Source organism: Crinia signifera, chromosome 7, assembly GCF_055691185.1.
Source record: "Crinia signifera chromosome 7, ASM5569118v1, whole genome shotgun sequence".
NCBI classification, from domain to species: Eukaryota; Metazoa; Chordata; class Amphibia; order Anura; family Myobatrachidae; genus Crinia; species Crinia signifera.
Genome location: NC_139223.1, coordinates 179,096,638 through 179,114,342, shown reverse-complemented (window position 1 = coordinate 179,114,342; position 17,705 = coordinate 179,096,638). Strand labels below are relative to the sequence as shown.

Sequence of the window (17,705 nt, the reverse complement as noted above, 5' to 3'; positions counted from 1 at the left end):
TAGTAAGACGCCAATAAGCCGGGTCGCTGATGTCAGAAAGGGGGCGGAGCTGCCTAGGGTAATTTGGGGGGGGGGGGTGGAGGAGGCAGCGCTGGGAGCTGACGCTGCCTCCTCCCTATAGTGTGAACGAAACCGGGTTGCTCGACCCAGGTTACCCGTTAACATTGTCCAGCAACGTTTTTTAAATGGCCTTTTGACACCGCACAGTGACCCGGGTTATTTATGTGGTGTGATAGTAATAAGGGAAAATCTCTGAAAATGTGATGCTGCAGTGCATTATGGGTCTGGCGCATGTGCAAAGCACCGAACATCGATGCTACTCCAACCACATTAGCCCCATTGTGTTACGAATTTTTGAACATTATAGGTGTAAGAAACATTTTTTTTTTATTACTTCAAGACCTACTATTTTACTATACTATTTTCAATTGACAAGTGAAAACATATTCCATAGTTTTGGCTAAATTTATTGTCAAATTTAGAACTTAAAAGTGTGTTTCTACATTATATAGGAAGAGGGGCTCTAGTCTGTACACCGCAGCTGCTTGTAATGAGTGGTGCTGGCTTGCTGATATTTAGGGGGAAATTTACTAATATGAAAAACCTAGTTTTTCGTATTAGTATTTCCCCTACGACTGCATACGACTGTTTCAGTCGTATGCAAAGTCGTGTTCCAGAGGGGAATGTACAAAGCAGTCATATACGACTGCTTTGTAACCCTCCGATGTCGTATTCATTCGTATTAGCTGGCCATATATACGGCCGCTAATACGAATTAGTGAAGGCAGTCTGCACGGATCAGTCAGATCCGTGCAGGCTGCAAGGTGTAAAAAAAAAGTAAAAAAATAAATAAATAAAAAAAACGGCGTGGGGTCCCCCGCACAGCTGTAACCAGCACCAGACTGAAAGAGCCGGGGCCGGTAATTAAAAATCAGGGAACCCGACAAATAGGGGTTCCCCGATTTTTAACAACCAGCCCCAGGCTCCAGGCCCGGGGCTGGTTCCCAAAATACTGGGGACAAAATGACTAGGGGTCCCCCGTATTTTAAGAACCAGCCCCAGGCCAAACCAGCCAGCAGGGTAATGCCGCAGCCGGGGGGGGGGACTTTTTATACAAGTCCCCCTGGCCAAAGCATTAACCCTCTGACCAGTCAGCCTGGCCAGGGGCCCTGGGGGAGTGGGGACCCCCCCAATAAAGGGGTCCCCCCCTCCAGGACTTACCTGACCAGGCTGAAGGCTGGTGCTGTCCTCGATGCCCCTGGGCGGTCCTTCCATCTTCTTGCTTCTTATTCACGCTGCCGGCGACTCCAGCAAAGCTCCCCGACTGTCAGAGCCGCAGAGATCCTTCCTCCTCAGCGTCTGTACTAAGAATGAATTCTGGCCAATCAGAAGCCGACTTTCCTGGCTCCTGATTGGCCGCTAGGTGGCTTCTGATTGGCCAGAATTCATTCTTAGTACAGAGGCCAAGGAGGAAGAATCTCTGCGACAGTCGTGGAGCTTTGCTGGAGTCGCCGGCAGCGTGAATAAGAAGCAAGAAGATGGAAGAAGAAGGAAGAAGCCCTGGACAACGTCGGACCAAGCCAGAAGAACTTCCATGGAGGACTTGGGTGAGTTGGATTTCCTTCCATAGGTCCACCATGGATTTCTTCAGACCCGGACCTGACGCCGATGCCGACATGAAGATCGACATGATGAAGAATGACGACATGATCCGGAACCAGGACAAGGCACCGGATCAAGACCCTGGGACCTACCTACGGGATCAAGATAGGTAAGTATCAGTGTGTGTGTAATGTATGTATTAAACTTTTATTTTTCAGGTGTCAGTGTGTATTTTTTTAACTATTTTTTTTACTGTGGAACTACAAGTGCCAGCGGGCCCTTTAATGCCCCGCAGGCTGGGACTTGTGGTTCTCCAAGTCCCAGCTTGCAGGGGAGGCTTGCTGGGACTCATAGTTCCACAGTTTAAAACAATAGTTTATTCATCTTTTTTTTACACCAAGATCAGCTCGATGCCCACCGCCCAGGGGCAACGAGGACAGCACCAGGCTTCAGCCTGGTCAGGTAAGTCCTGGAGGGGGGCCCCACTCCCCCAGGGCCCCTGGCCAGGCTGACTGGTCAGAAGGTTAATGCTTTGGCCGGGGGGACTTGTATAAAAAGTCTCCCCCCGGCTGTGGCATTACCCTGCTGGCTGGTTTGGCCTGGGGCTGGTTCTTAAAATACGGGGGACACCTAGTCATTTTGTCCCCCTTATTTTGGGAACCAGCCCCGGACCTGGAGCCTGGGGCTGGTTGTTAAAAATCGGGGAACCCCTATTTGTCGGGTTCCCTGATTTTTAATTACCGGCCCCGGCTCTTTCAGCCTGGTGCTGGTTACAGCTGTGGGGGGGACCCCACGCTGTTTTTTTTAAAAATGTATTTAATTTTTTTTTACACTGCAGCCTGCACGGATCTGACTGATCCGTGCAGGCTAAAGCCAAATACGACAGGAACATCAGGGTGTATTTTCCTGTCGTATTTGCGTGGCTGTTTTACACTAATTAGCAGCCGTATTATCAGTACGGCTGCTTAGTACATCAGGAACCACCATTCTTTTGAATGGTGATTTCTGTCGTATTCTATCGATGGTGTAGACAAATCCATCTTTAGGAATACGAATTGTTGTATTTTCGGGATTGTAAATCCCGAAAATACAAATGTGTAAAAAATAGGTGCATTTCTGCCTACGAATATACCTATTTTTTACAAATCCATATTGGTAAATTTCCCCCTTATAGTCCTACACACAGAGCGGGTGATTCTAGTCGACGCAGTGCTGTGAATTTCGCAGCGTTGTCTAACATTCTTAGCCCCGCCCCCCGCTCGCACATGCTTCCGTTCCCCTTCGCAGGGCGGATTCACCCGCATGAATATTTAGCATAAACATCCATTCACAGCCTATGGAGCAACACCCGCATCATTCGATGGTCACCGACCATCGAATGATGTAGTGAGTGCACGCAAATCTACGATGCTCTCTGGTGTCTCAGGCTTGCGCGTGTCCTGACTGAGGACGGGGTGGGCAGCTGATATCTGGTGATGTCAGCTGCTCTCCCCCGGCACCTGCATCACTGGGCGTTCCCATGGAGACAACTATCCGCCGCCGCACCACGCCCCCCACCAGCACTGGTGGCTGTGAACGCCCGGTGAACACTCTGCTCTGGATGCGCTGAGATGTTACTTCCTCGGCGTCTGTATTCAGAATGATTTCTGGCCAATCAGGAGCCGACTTTCTCGGCTCCTGATTGGCCAAGAAATCATTCTGTGCAGAGACGGCGAGGAGGAAACATCTCAGCGCCGGGCAAAGTCCTGCAAGCCGGGTACCAGTCTGGAGCAGCGCTGTCACCGGAGGTCGCCGCCGGGGAGCAGGTGAGTTGGATTTGCCTCCTTAGGTACCCCTGGGGACTACCACGGATCCCGGACCCCGGATTCTTCACGCCAGGAGCCCCGGAACCCCAGGACCAGCCCCGGAACCAGGACCAAGGCCCCGGAACCGGACTCTTCTGCCCTGGAGCCCCGGAGGACGGACCTCAGGATCCAGGGACCGACCTACGGGCTCAAGGTAGGTAAGTATCAGTGTGTGTGTGTTTTGTGTGTATTAAAGTTTTATTTTACAGGGTGTCAGTGTGATTTTGTGCACTATTTTTTTCACTGCAGAACTACAAGTGCCAGCGGGCCCTTTAATGCCCCGCATGCTGGGACTTGTGGTTCCCCAAGTCCCAGCATGCGGGGTAGGCTTGCTGGGACTCATAGTTCGCCAGTGTAAAACAATAGTTTTCATTCTTTTTTTTACACAAATCATCAGCTCCATGCCCACAGCCCAGGGGCATGGAGGACAGCCCCGGACTATCAGCATGGGCTGGTAAGTCCTGGAGGGGGGGGACCCCTTCATTGGGGGGGTCCCCACTTCCCCAGGACCCCTGCCCATGCTGACCAGCCAGGGGGTTAATGCTTTGGCCGCGGGAGCTTATATAATAAGTTTCCCCCGGCTGTGGCATTACCCTGCTGGCTGGTTGTGTCCGGTGCTGGTTCTTAAAATACGGGGGACCCCTAGTCACTTTGTCCCCCGTATTTTGGGAACCAGCGCCGGACCTTGAGCCCGGTGCTGGTTTCATAAAATCAAGGGGACCCCTATTTGTCGGGGACCCTGATTTTATGTCACCAGCACCGGCTCAGTGAGCCCGGGGCTGGTTATACTCGGGCGGGGGACCCCGCGCTCGGTTTTTTTTTTTTTAACTTTGCGCTGTCCTGCAAATGTGCAATTTTCAGACTTGAAAATCGCACATTTTTAGGACTAAATACAGCGCACCACTTCGCTGCAAATCGCCCCTCTTCGCACTTTTCAGCCTCCAATGCGCATCACATTAAATATGCGCATTTTGGCTGAAAAATGCGATTTGAAAAAGTGCGATTTGCGGCGATATGGTGCGCTAATAAAACATGCGCATTTAGCGCAAACCATAGAATGTCACCCACAGTGTCAAAGGGGTATTAGTTAAGTAAAGGACGCAGCGTAAGGGGTGAGCATAGCGGGATGGGAGATATGTGCGAGACTTGGTAATAGGTGTTGGATCCTGCACTACAAACTGTACATTGGTGATTTAAATATGGAGCTGGCTAAAGGTGAGGCTTGGGGTGAACACGTAAGGTATTACATAATTGGCAATTAGTGGAGCTTTTTCAAGATCTAATACATTCCAGAGTAACAGGCACTAATTACAGGTGAACGGTAATGCCAGTACACGTGGTGATTAGCAAATTACACAATGACAAGAGAGTCTCTGTCTACAGAACACTGCCGCAAATGTAGTGTTCCTATTATTTATTTATTAACAGTTTCTTATATAGCGCACACATATTCCACAGCACTGCACAGAGAATATTTGAACATTCACATCAGTCCCTGCACCAGTGGAGCTTACAATCTATATTCCCTACCACATGTACACGCACACACAGACATTTAGGGGTCATTTATTGGGTGCTAATTAGCCTACCAGTATATTTTTGGATTGTGGGAGGAAACCGGAGTACTCGGAGGAAATCCACTCAAGTACGGGGAGAATATACAAACTCTGCACAGTTAGAGCCATGGTGGGAATGGAACCCATGACCTCAGCGCTGTGAGGCGGTAATGCTAACCATTACACCATCCTATGCTCAGTGCTCCAGTCTCAAGTCCAGTCTCAGTGCAGGTCTTAGGTACACACCAGAACGATGCAGATCATGAGCAGATCGTAAGATAATCATACGATCGGCTCACAATCTGTTGGAGCACACAATCTGCATACGATCTGAATCTGACCTGATCACAACCTGTACAGAGCTCAATGGTCATTTACAGATCCTACCTGCCGACCAAACGACCAGCGGGGACGTGCATTGGATCGGAATCGGATCAAATTTGGCCCAAAACATGCCCAATTTGCATGATACAATCAGTTGAGATTGTAGCGAAATTGGGTGGACTGGGGCCAAATCGTTCTGGTGTGTACCCTACATAACCTAGGGGACAGGAAATTCCCGTCCCCTGAAGCCATCGCCTCCCCTCTCTCTGCCCATGTCCCAGCATGCCTTGCCACTGTTTTGCTATTAGAGAATGGTAAAACTGTGGCAATGCATGCTGGGGAGACCTAATATGGGTCGACACAATACTAGACCCATACTAGCACAAAGTACCGTTCTTCAATGCTACACCGGCATCTGAATCAGGCCATATTTTGTTTGCATTATGAGCAATAATAAAGATTTTTTTTTTAAATAAAAGACATACTTTTTAATCCATTTCAATTGACAAATGAAAACATATTCAAGTTTTGGATACATTTATTGTAACCGTCTGATATTAAAGTTTGTTTCTACATTATTCTTTCTTTTGTTTTAGGTTTCCATCTTCTGTTTCCCAAGTTTCTCTTCAGCAAAGCTCCGTGCAGCAGCAGCGCCCCTGGTGGTGAGTCTGTGAAATGGTTAGAGGCAAAATGAATTTGTGCAGCAATGTCTGGAAAGGAATGAAGCAATGCAGGCAAGCACATGACTGACAGCATCTATTGTTTCCAACTATTTACATTAGGGGTCATTAACAATAAATAGAATGTCACTCTGAAAGCATCATTCAATGGCTGCTTATGGTAGAATAATACAATGTATCATCAATACAACCACACAAAGAACTTATTCTGGTTGACATGCATCGCTGTGAAGTTCCCAGTGCTGCGTGTCTTTTTAAGCCCGCCCATCACTCGCAGTGCCGCCCGTCCCCTTCGCATGGCAAATTCATGGATGTTTAGCATAGTGTGCTGTACGAGGAAAGGGCGGGCAGCTGACATCCAGTGACAGGGCCATCTTAACATTGGCGGGCCCCTGGACAAAACCCCCACATACACACCTCTGTGAAGCAGGGTCCGGGCAGCGGTGGTTGGAAACTTATAACGCTATTTGCTGGGCGGGAAGCGCTGCTGGTTTTGAAAAGACTGTCCGGACGCTGATTGGCTGAGAGAATTCAGCCAATCAGCATCCGGCCAGTGTTTCAAAATCAGCAGCGCTTCCCGCCCCACCGCCCGGCAAATAGCGCTACAAGCTTCCAGCTGCCGCTGCCCGGACCCCGCTGCCCACCACCCGCTGCCACAGCAGCTCTCCTGGGTAGTGCCCTCTTCCTCATTGGGGTGGCCCCTGGGCAACTGCCAGGGGTGTAACTAGAACTTTGTGGGCCCCATAGCAAAATGTATAAGGGTGAAAACATTTTCGCCCATTTTTTCACTGTGATTTAATGTGATTTAACTTTAAGATTCGCGAATCATCCTCTTAACATTTTGTGTGAATTACTTGTAACCATTCACGCCTTACTTAGACGCTCATATATTTTAATTATATATCATTAAAAGTTATGTATTAATCTAATCATTATTCACCCAGTCCATTATTTGTAAAGAGTGCCCCAAAAACCCACATCGTTCTTCCTTTTTGTCCTCTCTCTGGACAACCTCTTCTCAAACAGCTTCACCGCTGAACCTTTTGGGAGCACCACCAACATAGAACCAGTGTCAATTACGACCACGTATTGGTCCAATGTTGGTACACCAGATATATTTCTTCTACAAATTCTACAATAATACATGTTTTTTGCTTGTGACGATCCACCCCTTCTCCTCGAAACTTCATACTTTACTACCCAAGTGGACAGAGAGTGAGATTATAATAGTGTGCCGAATGTAGCGAGGTACCGTGCCCGAAGCATGAGCGGGGGACACTACTCTGCTCTTATACAGAGTCTACGGGGACCCCTGTGACATTCAGCACCAAAAAACTCATGTCGACCATGGGACTGTCGACCACACTTATGTTGATCATGTTACCGTCGACCACATCTAACTAGACGGGTTCGAATAAGGGTGGCAGACCATAAAATGGTTGATCTAGACAGCTTTGATCCGCTATACCAGTGATGCAGTGGCGTAACAATAGCACCGCAGCCCCCATGGTCGCGGGAAGGCGCTGTGCAAGTGCGGGGGCTGGGGGGCTGCGGTGCTATTGTAATGCCCCCCCCCCCCCATCCCCCGCAGCTTTACCTGTATTCGCTGCGGTGGTCCCGGCTCCCCTCCTGGCTTCAATCTGATGCTATGGAGACGGACCATCATAAAATGTCTGCCCCCATATAGAAGACAGTTCTCTGAAACGGTCTGCTGTATGGGGGCGGACATTTTGTGATGGTCCGTTCTTCATAGCATCAGAATGAAGCCAGGAGGTGAATCGGGACCCCACAGCGGGGGTGGGGGGTCATGGGCGGCCAGGGGGGGGGGGGGCTGCTTTATTATCGGCGGGGGGGAGGGTGCTCAAATTATAGTTACGGCACTGCAGTGATGGCTAACCTTGACACTCCAGCTGTTGTTGAACTACACATCCCAGCATGCACTGCATCAGTTGTAACATGGCCAAATAGTAAGACTGTAGCAGGGCATGCTTGGATGTGTAGTTCAACAACGGCTAGAGTGTTAAGGTTAGCCATCACTGCGCTATATCATAACCCTATAATAAAGGTCTAAATTAAACATACAGTAACATATACCTTTAATAGTCAGATATGTTGTATCCTTAAGACAAATCCGCAGTGTCATACTGTACGAGCGTCGCTGGAAGGGAATTGTGGGTGTGTATCTGTGAAGGTGTCCTCTGCCTGTCCATCATTATGTAGCTTGCATTTTTCTATTTATATGTTGTAAGAGTTCTATGAAACCTGAGGACGCTTCAACAGAGCTGATTTTTCCAGAAATTACAGGTACATCTACAGATATGCTTTGTACTGTACGCTGTATATGTCCCTGGGCATACAAGCACTTCTTAGGTAACATGCCAATGTGCTAAGGACATGTTAGTTACAAAAGCGGAAGCAAAGAAGAAGCAAGTAACTACAGACCAGTGAGCCTTACATCAGTAGTAGGGAAATTAATGGAAACACTATTAAAAAAAAAAAGAATAGTGGAATATCTTAAATTAAACAACTTCCGGGTCAAAAAAACAGTTTTGGATCCTGTATGTCGACACAGTCGACATGGACACCGTTGGAAGTGAACCGCAGCCCCTCGTATTGCTCGCTTCGCTCGCGATGCTTCGGCACGGTGCTTCGCTGCGCTCGGCACACTATTTTATTCTCCCACGACGCCCTAGTGGATGGTAGGGCATGAAATATCGCCTTTCAGCACATATCGACCTCGCACCTGTCAACTGAAAGTCATGTAGACTGTTTCACCTGTACATTCTATATGTCGGGATTTTGACCCTGTCGGGATTTTAAATGTCGGGATTTTGTCCTTGTCGGTATTTGGACCCATTCGGAATTTTGACCCTGTGGGGATTTTAACCCTGTCGGGATTTTGACTGCATTCCAGTCAGATGCTTGGTTGCATAGGGAGAGGAATCAGTAGCAGAAAGAAATACGTAACAATGCCACATTATAGGTCATTGGCATACCCTCCCAACTGTCACGATTACAGCGGGACAGTCGCGATTTTCGGGTCCTGTCCCGCTGTCCCACCCGCGGCAGGCATTGTCCCCTATTCTCGTATAAAAATGAGGTTGTGGCTAATTAGCATAAGCCGCGCCTTCATGCGGGCGAGTGTCCCTATTTCACCAACACAGAAGTTGGGAGGTATGCATGGGTACGACCTCATCTGGAATACTGTGTCCAGTTCTGGAGACCATATCTTCAGAAGGATATAAATACATTGGAGAGTGTACAAAGAAGGACAACTAACATGGTGCATGGCCTACATCACAAAACTTACCAGGAAAGACTAAAATATCAGGGTTGCCGACACTCCCGCATTTAGTGGGAGTATCCCGGTTTTTGTTCCTTTCTCCCGGTCTCCCGGTAATGTGTGCGATCCTCCCGTTTTTTTAGTCCGTCTGGCAAAAAAATTTAAAAAATAAAAAGTGACTGCGCATGCGCAAATCACAAAGTGCCGAGGCAGACGCCACGGCTGTCCGGCCGGGGATCTGTCAGCAGTGTCTATACTGCCTACAGCGGCAGCGCAGCAGGGGGCAGCCATCGGAGCAGGAGCAGCAGAGGGAGCGGCACAAGCAGCATAAGGCAGCGCCGCAGATGAGATGGTAAGATAGCGGCTGGCTGCTTCGTGCTTCCCTCCTGCTTCTCTCCCTCTGCTCCCCACTATTTTTCCTTTAATTGGGTTCCTTCCTTTAAAAAAGTGCTACGGTACCACTACCATCTCAAAATGTAATTTGGATAGCCACGCCCCATTTTTGTGCCGTAAATGGGGCAGGGCCATGGGCGGAGCTATCCAAATTACATTTGAGAGCTCCCACGCCCCCTAATTAGCTGCCCTCTCCCTGGTCTCCCGCAAAGGGGAGATGAAAAGTCGGCAAGTATGTAAAATATGTATAGTTTGGAGCAGAGAAGGGAAAGGGGGGACATGATAGAAATCTTCAAATATATCAAGGGCTTTACCAAGGTACAGGGGGGAGACATTCTTCAAAGGAAAGGAAGTAATAGAACACGAGGACATGCACTGACACTGGAGGGAGGTAGGTTCAGGGGAAATGTTAGAAAGAATTACTTCACAGAAAGGGTAGTGGATAAGTGGAATAGCCTCCCATCAGAGGTGGTAGAGGCTAAGACAGTAGAACAATTTAAACATTCTTGGGATAGGCATATGAATATCCTTACACAGAAATAAGGATTAAAAAGGGTTGAGATTACCTGAAGGGTAAATAAGGGGCAGACTAGATGGGCCAAATGGTTCTTATCTGCCGTCAAATTCTATATTTCTATGTAAAATAATGCACCAAGAGCCGGGTGATTATTGTAATTGCTGCCCCGCTTCTGTGCAATCCTGCATCTTGGATCCCCCCCCCCCCCCCCCCCCGTTCGCAGCGGGGATCAGGGAATAAGGCATTTTTAACATGCTTAACCCTTTGAGTGTCAAAATAGGTGTGAAAACTGCCAAGGACACATTTATCTTCATCATAATGAACTGTAATGTTCCCTTATATAGGAAATAGAATCTTTTTTTAACAAATTTTGGTACTTATGTAGTATCTGGGCGCCCGATTTTAAGATCGGGTCGGAAAATCGCATCGAAATTACATGCAATCCGATGTGATTCGATGCGATTTTCCATAGGATTCAATGTTAACAAGGTCCTGTTCATTTCCCACTATCCAAGTGGGCATAGAGTTGATTTTATATATAGTGGCGAGCGCAGCCACCGAGCCCCAAGCGTGGCGAGCGGCCGCGGATTACTTAAAATGTTTTCCGTGTCCCCACGCTCCGGGCTCGGTGGCTGCGCTCGCCACGCTATATAAAATCAACTCTATGCCCACTTGGATAGTGGGAAATGAACAGGACCTTGTTAACATTGAATCCTATGGAAAATCGCATCGGATTGCATCTGATTGTATGCCTTAAGGTAAGGCATACAATCACAAAATCGGGCGCCCAGATACTACATAAGTACCGAATTGATTTTTTAAAATTAATATAACAAATGTGAGCGGCGCTTCCATGTTCAGCAGATGTTTTGCGCATCTCTCACAGAGATGCTGGCACTCAAAGGGTTAATTTCTCAGCTCCCCCGACCGGCGGATCGGAGGATCGCATACCTCCCAACAGTCCCGATTTTAGCGGGACAGTCCCGATTGTCAGGGCCTGTCCCGCTGTCCCACCCGCGAGCGGCAGTCTCCCGCGGTGTGGGGTGGCTGTTGGGAGTCCCCCCTGTCAGCTGCTAAGCAGCGGGGAATAAACGCTGTGCGCATGCGCACAGCGTCTATTCCCGCAGCCAGGGGGCTGGGGGCATGGCTAGAGGCTCACAGAGCCTCTGGGTCATGCCCCCATAGCGGCAAAATGGGGGCGTGGCCTCACGGGAGAGTCGCAATTATAGGCCACGCCCCCCGAAAATTTCAGTAGCAGCGTCCCGCCTGCTGAGCTACCGAAGTTGGGAGGTATGGGATCGGTCCCGCAGATGTATGGTTCCCTCTTTTGGTCCCTGCTCCCCTTATCTACAATTCAACAAGGACAGTTGGGAGCACAGTATGTTGTCAATGTGTACGCCCTGCTTTATTCATGTGACAGTATTTTTAAAGGTTTATCTATAGGGCATGGGTCATAGAGTCAACACAATTAAGGTCCACAGTCACTATTGGTCGACAGGCAAAAGGTCGACACATAAAAAGGTTGACATGCAGCAGGTTGACATGGTGAAAAGGTTGACGCTGAAAGGACGATATGAGTTTTTCATGAACTATTTGGAGCCTATGTCGACATTGGTCGACATGGACACCGTATGTACTGCATCCCCTATCATGTTTTGGGCACAGTGCCGCTCACACTATTATATACCCCCCCCCCCCCCCCCCAAATCTGCGAGATGGTAAAGAATGAACAAGTTTGTAAAAAATCGTGAAAACATTTTTCATGTTGAGCGTTTGAATGTGTTGACCTGGTGCATAGTCCATTGTCGACGTGTTGACTTTTGACCTGAATTGAGTCTCCCTAATGATCACATGTAGTGGTGAGGAAAGACTCTCACCGCTACAATTCATTCTGAATGCAGCCGCGAGGCTGATCTTCCTGGCTGGACGCTCATCGTCTGCTGATCCGCTCTGTCAGTCCCCCCATTGGTTGCCTGTATATTACTGCATTCAATATAAAATACTTCTACTCGACCTCTCTGCTCTGCACAAGATCTGCGTCTCTCATCCACACTCATTACTTGCTCCCATTTACACTTGCAGGATTTTTGTCAGGCAGCACCCACCCTATGGAATGCCCTTCCACTTGCACTTAAGCTGTGTACACACGGCAGCGATATGGGCTATAATTGCTGGAAATATGGTCGCTGGCGACCATATTGCCAGTGATGGTAGAGTGCCCCGGCGATTGCGCGCTCCCGTTTTCATCCCCATTCTAATCGCTGGTGGCAGGAGCTTGCTCCTGCGACCAGCTGATTACCTCTGCGGCTCCCCCGGCAGAGGTTCCTTTTCATTAGCGACCATCTGTGGTCACTGATGGAAAGGACAGACTGAGCAATGTACTGTATTGCTCAGCAATATATTGCTAGCAATATACAAGATTTTTTTATATTAAATATCCTTCTTGGAATAAAAAAAACTCTCCTTTTTATTAATAAGTAACGTCATTCTTTCATATTCATATTATCCCATTTTTCATCTATAAAGATTAAAGTGGACATTGAGGACAAAAGAACATTGATGTAAGACATCTTACCCAGCACTGATCATTACCATATTGACCTTTTCATCCCGTTGACAATTTTCATATTGATCTTTTGACATTTGGGGTCGACCTATTTACTATCTCGTCTACAGGTTCTCAAACCCCAATGCAGGGCACGCTTTGCAGGTCTCCTCACATAGGGGTTTATTCTAGTTCATTCTTTCTGACAAAATCCTTCTTAGATGGACAAAACCATGTGCACTGCAAGGGGAAGATGTAACATGTGCAGATAGAATTAGATTTGGGTGAGTTATTTTGTTTCTGTGCAGGGAAAATACTGACTGCTTTATTTTACACTGCAATATAGATCTCACTTTGAAGAAAAACCCCACCCAAATCTAATTCTCTCTGCACAAGTTACATCTGCCCCACCCGCAGTGCACATGGTTTTGTCCATCTAAGAAGGATTTTGTCAGAAAGAATGAACTAGAATAACCCCCATAATCACATGTGCAATAATTAGCTCCACCTGTGGATCTCTTAAAATGTGTCAAAGAGTAATGAAGGCACCGGTGCACCTGCCGGGTGACCCGGAAAACATGAACTGTGTGGGGTCCTGGGGACAGAGTTTGAGAACCTGCTTCGTACCATAATGAGGGCTTACATAGGGGCTTATTTATTAACCATTTGAGTACTGACATCTGTGAGAGATGTGCAAAATATCCACTAGAAATGCCGGTGTCGCTCACATTTGTTATAGAAATTAAAATAAACAATGTTGTGCGTAAAAAAAAAAAAGATTATTTTTCCTATATAAGGGAACCATTACAGGTCATTATAATGAAGAAAAACCTTTTCTTGGCAATTTTGACACCTAATTTTAATTTTTTTAAACACTTGGTACTGAAAGGGTTAACATTATTTTTGACTAAAATAACATGATAAAAGCTGTTTTCACATGATTTTAGTATCACCTGGATGGGGGGCATTACAAAAGCACCACAGCCCCCACAACGGTCGCGGGGAGGCGCTGTGTAAGTGCGGGTGCCGGGGGGGCTGTGAGGCTATTGTAATGCCCCCCATCCAGCTCCGGCACTACCACTAGGCAGCTTTAGGCAGCTGCCAAGGGCGCCAGGATCTAGGGGGCGCCACCAAGTCTGCCTATCAAAAAATCAGTGATGTCTATGAGGATCCTTGTTGTACATAATGCAGGTGGCTGCTGTGGAACCTCTAAGACCTCACCTCCATACTTTCTCTTGAGGCATCCTCCCCTACGTTACTGCCCTCTCTTCCTGTACTCTGTTACTGTATGTGTGGTATATGGAGGGTGCTGAGGCCTCCAGGGAAAGCAGGGGTTTTACCCACCTTCCTGGGGGGCTGGGTGGATCACCACATTTTTGGGAGGATACCTGCCATTCCATAATGTTAGGCAAGTATGCATTAAGGCAGGGGTCTTCAACCTTTAAGACAGTGTGGGCCACATTAAAAAATTCAACGATGCCCGAGGGCCACTAAGCTCTACTGTGGTATTTAGCACAGCTCTTAATAGATAGACAGCACAGCCCCCGCATAGATAGTTGGCACAGCTGCCCATACACATAAACCCTGCCCCCAATATATAGTCTGCACCAGGGTTATTTCTAAACAATAAGGGTCCCAGTGCAAACAGAATAAAAATGCAGCCCCCCATACATAACTTGGTATTTAAGAAATTGCGCGCGCCTACGGCGCGCGCTCCCAAAAAGGAGTGTGGCCTAATTATAAGGGACGTGGTCTAATTCTAAGAGTGTGAACTAGCAGGAAAAAAAATTACCTGACACCTCATTTTTGCGACCTGCATGGCCAGACATTGGTTACCGCAGGAATAGTTGTTGTCCTTCCATGCTTAAGTTGGCTGTCTAAATGCCACACAGTGACATCTAAACATGAAGGCCCATAACACCATGATGCTCATTGCACATTATGCCACACACCGTGATGCCCATTGCACATCATGCCTCGCACCATGATGCCCATTGCACCTTGCACTATAAGGCCCCCAATACTCCTGCTTATGCATATGATGCCCCCAGCAGTGCCTCTCACAAAATGCCACCAGTAGTGTCCTTCATAAAATGCCACCAGTAGTGTCCCTCACAAAATGTCCTAGTATTACCCTCCATAGTCAGCACTGCATTGCACAGCATGCCAGCCCTCCCTTATACCGCTTTCAGACCGCACTCCGAACACGGCATATTGCCGTGTTCGCGGGGCCTAAACACGGGTCACGGTGCGGTCTGAAAAGGGCAACACGGGTCGAGCAACACGGCTATTCAACCCTGGTATTGACCAGGGTTGAACACGGCTATGACCCGTGTCAACTGCGGTGTGAACGGGTGCCTGAGTCGAGTGACCCGTGTCCCGTTCACAGTATGGAGGAGGCAGCACTGTCAGCTCCAAGTACTGCCTCCTCCCGAGCCCCCGATGACGCGCCGCCGCCCAGCACCGCCCCAAGTGACGTCACCGACACTGCAATATGCCGTGTCGGTGTCGGAACTTTCAGACCGCATTGCCGTGTTGCTTTGGGGATGGGACCCGTGTCCTAATCCCGTGTGCGACACGGCATTTGCGGTCTGAAAGTAGTATTAGTCAGCACCACATTGTACTGCCAGCCCCCCTCCCCCATAGTCAGTACCCTCCCATACACAGGGCCACATTGCACTGCCAGCACCCCCTCCCCCATAGTCAGCACTCTCCCCATACACAGGGCCACATTGCACTGCCAGCCCCCCTCCCCCATAGTCAGCACCCCCAAAAGATTTCTAAATGCAACCAGGTCACCTCACACCCCCCCCCCCAAAAAAAAAACATTTCTAAATGCAGCCTTCTAAGCCAGCTCACCTCACCCTCACCCTAGCCAGCTCACCTTACCCTCACCCTAGCCAGCTCACCTCACCCTCACCCCCACCTTCAACAAAACAATTCTAAAAACAGACAGCTCACCCTCTCCTGAGGCACCTGCCTCAGTGTCCCTTGCAGAGGGCTGCTGCTGCTGCTGGCGGTGTCTGTCTTTGCTGCTAAGAAGGGACAGGTGCTGAGGTGCAGTGCGCGGCTGGCGGCAGTTGTCAGTCTCCTCCCGGCTGTCTGGAAGGGCGCGGGCGGGACGTGTGCGCGGCGTCAGGAAGTAGACAATGCGCATGTCTGCACACAGTCCCGCCGGCCCCAGCCTCAACGTCACCCAGCAGCATCCTCCGCCGCGTCCCTCTGCTAAGAGGACAGCGCGGAAGGATTTTTATTTTTTTTATACAGCAAGAATCTTTTGACTGGCGGGCCAGTAAAAACAAGTCGGCGGGCCACTCGTGGCCCGCGGGCCACGGGTTGAAGACCCTGCATTAAGGGGTTGGAAAATGGTTATTGGTGGCAGTATGGGGGGGGGGGCAGTAGGTTGAAGTTTTGCCTAGGGTGCTTAGAAGCTTTACGACGGCCCTGCCCCCATCCCCCGAAGCTTTACCTGCATTCGCTGCGGTGGTCCCGGCTCCCCTCCTGGCTTCATTCTGATGCTATGGAGACGGACCATCATAAAATGTCCACCCCCATATAGCAGACAGTTCTCTGAAACTGTCTGCTGTATGGGGGCGGACATTTTGTGATGGTCCGTTCTTCATAGCATCAGAATGAAGCCAGGAGGGGAGCCGGGACCACCGCAGCGAATGCAGGTAAATCTGTGTGGGATGAGGGGGGGGGGGAGCATGGGCTGCTTTATTATCGGCAGGAGGAGAAGGGGGCGCTCAAATTATAGTTACGCCACTGACCTGGATGTATTGAAAGGGTATTTCATGAAAAACCTGCTCCAAACCCCTTCATTCGCAATTTTTTTTAAAGTAACCAGATCACATTTCCCATACTTGTTACACCGGTCATTATGTAAAAGAAAAAAAATATCCAAATTAAATAAAAAATGATACTCAGCTTTCACTGATTGGTGGACCTCCTGGTGCAGTAAACTAATGCTGTAAAGCAGCAACTCACTTTACAGCATCGGGTTCACAGAAGCAGGAAGCTCTGAAGTAGGGATAGACACTGGGAGCCCACCATCACATGATGGCTGGGCATCCGACATCAAAGCTCTCAATGCGATGGTCAAGGAAATCGATATAAAAATATTTATATGAATTGCGCATCAGCAAAAAAATACCTTTATTGCACATGTGCAAACGTCTCTAGCGTGGATGGCTGAGGGGGGCGCAGAAGCAATGCTGCCTGGCCACAAAGGGGGTGGGACCGCTCGCAAACAACATCATAATGCGATGTTCATTCCTATGCCGAAGACTGGCAGCTCTGCAGGAGCCAATCCCCGGCTTCACTGTCAACCTTCTGCTTCTGTTGACATTCTGACTCTGTCGACCTTCACAGTGTCTACCCTATGACCCATTCCCATCCTGAAATAAATGTTTTCCAGCTTGACATATCTAATTCATAGTTACCTCCCCTCCTGCATTCTACAGGAGACTCCCTGACATAGCAGCAATCTCCCGCTCTCCCTCATTAGTCTAGCAATCTCCCCCATGTCACCTAGCCCACATTACACTGTTACATCATAGTTATCTCCCCTCCAGCATTCTACAGGAGACTCCCTGACATAGCAGCAACCTCCCTCTCTCCCTCATTAGTCTAGCAATCTCCCCCATGTCACCTAGCCCACATTACACTGTTACATCATAGTTACCTGCCCTCCTGCATTCTGCAGGAGACTCCCTGACATAGCAGCAATCTCCCTCTCTCCCTCATTAGTCTAGCAATCTCCCTCATGTCACCTAGCCCGCATTACACTGTTACATCATAGCTGCCTCCCCTCCTGCATTCTACAGGAGACTCCCTGACATAGCAGCAATCCCCCGCTCTCCCTCATTAGTCCAGCAATCTCCCTCATGTCCCCTAGCCCACATTACATTGTTACATCATAGTTATCTCCCCTCCAGCATTCTACAGGAGACTCCCTGACA

At 48.7% G+C, this 17,705-nt stretch overlaps 1 protein-coding gene across 3 annotated transcripts in view; it reads left to right on the top strand.

Moving 5' to 3' along the window:
• Positions 1–17,705, top strand: part of MREG (melanoregulin) — a 52,745-nt gene that overhangs the window by 8,076 nt on the left and 26,964 nt on the right. For 2 of the 3 annotated variants that reach the window (XM_083154504.1, XM_083154505.1), the window contains exon 2: positions 5,923–5,988. In XM_083154504.1, coding sequence (XP_083010630.1) covers positions 5,923–5,988 — 66 coding nt within the window. Of the gene's footprint in view, positions 1–5,922; positions 6,061–17,705 lie in introns of those variants that run through there. The other variant, XM_083154506.1, reaches the window with a different exon arrangement.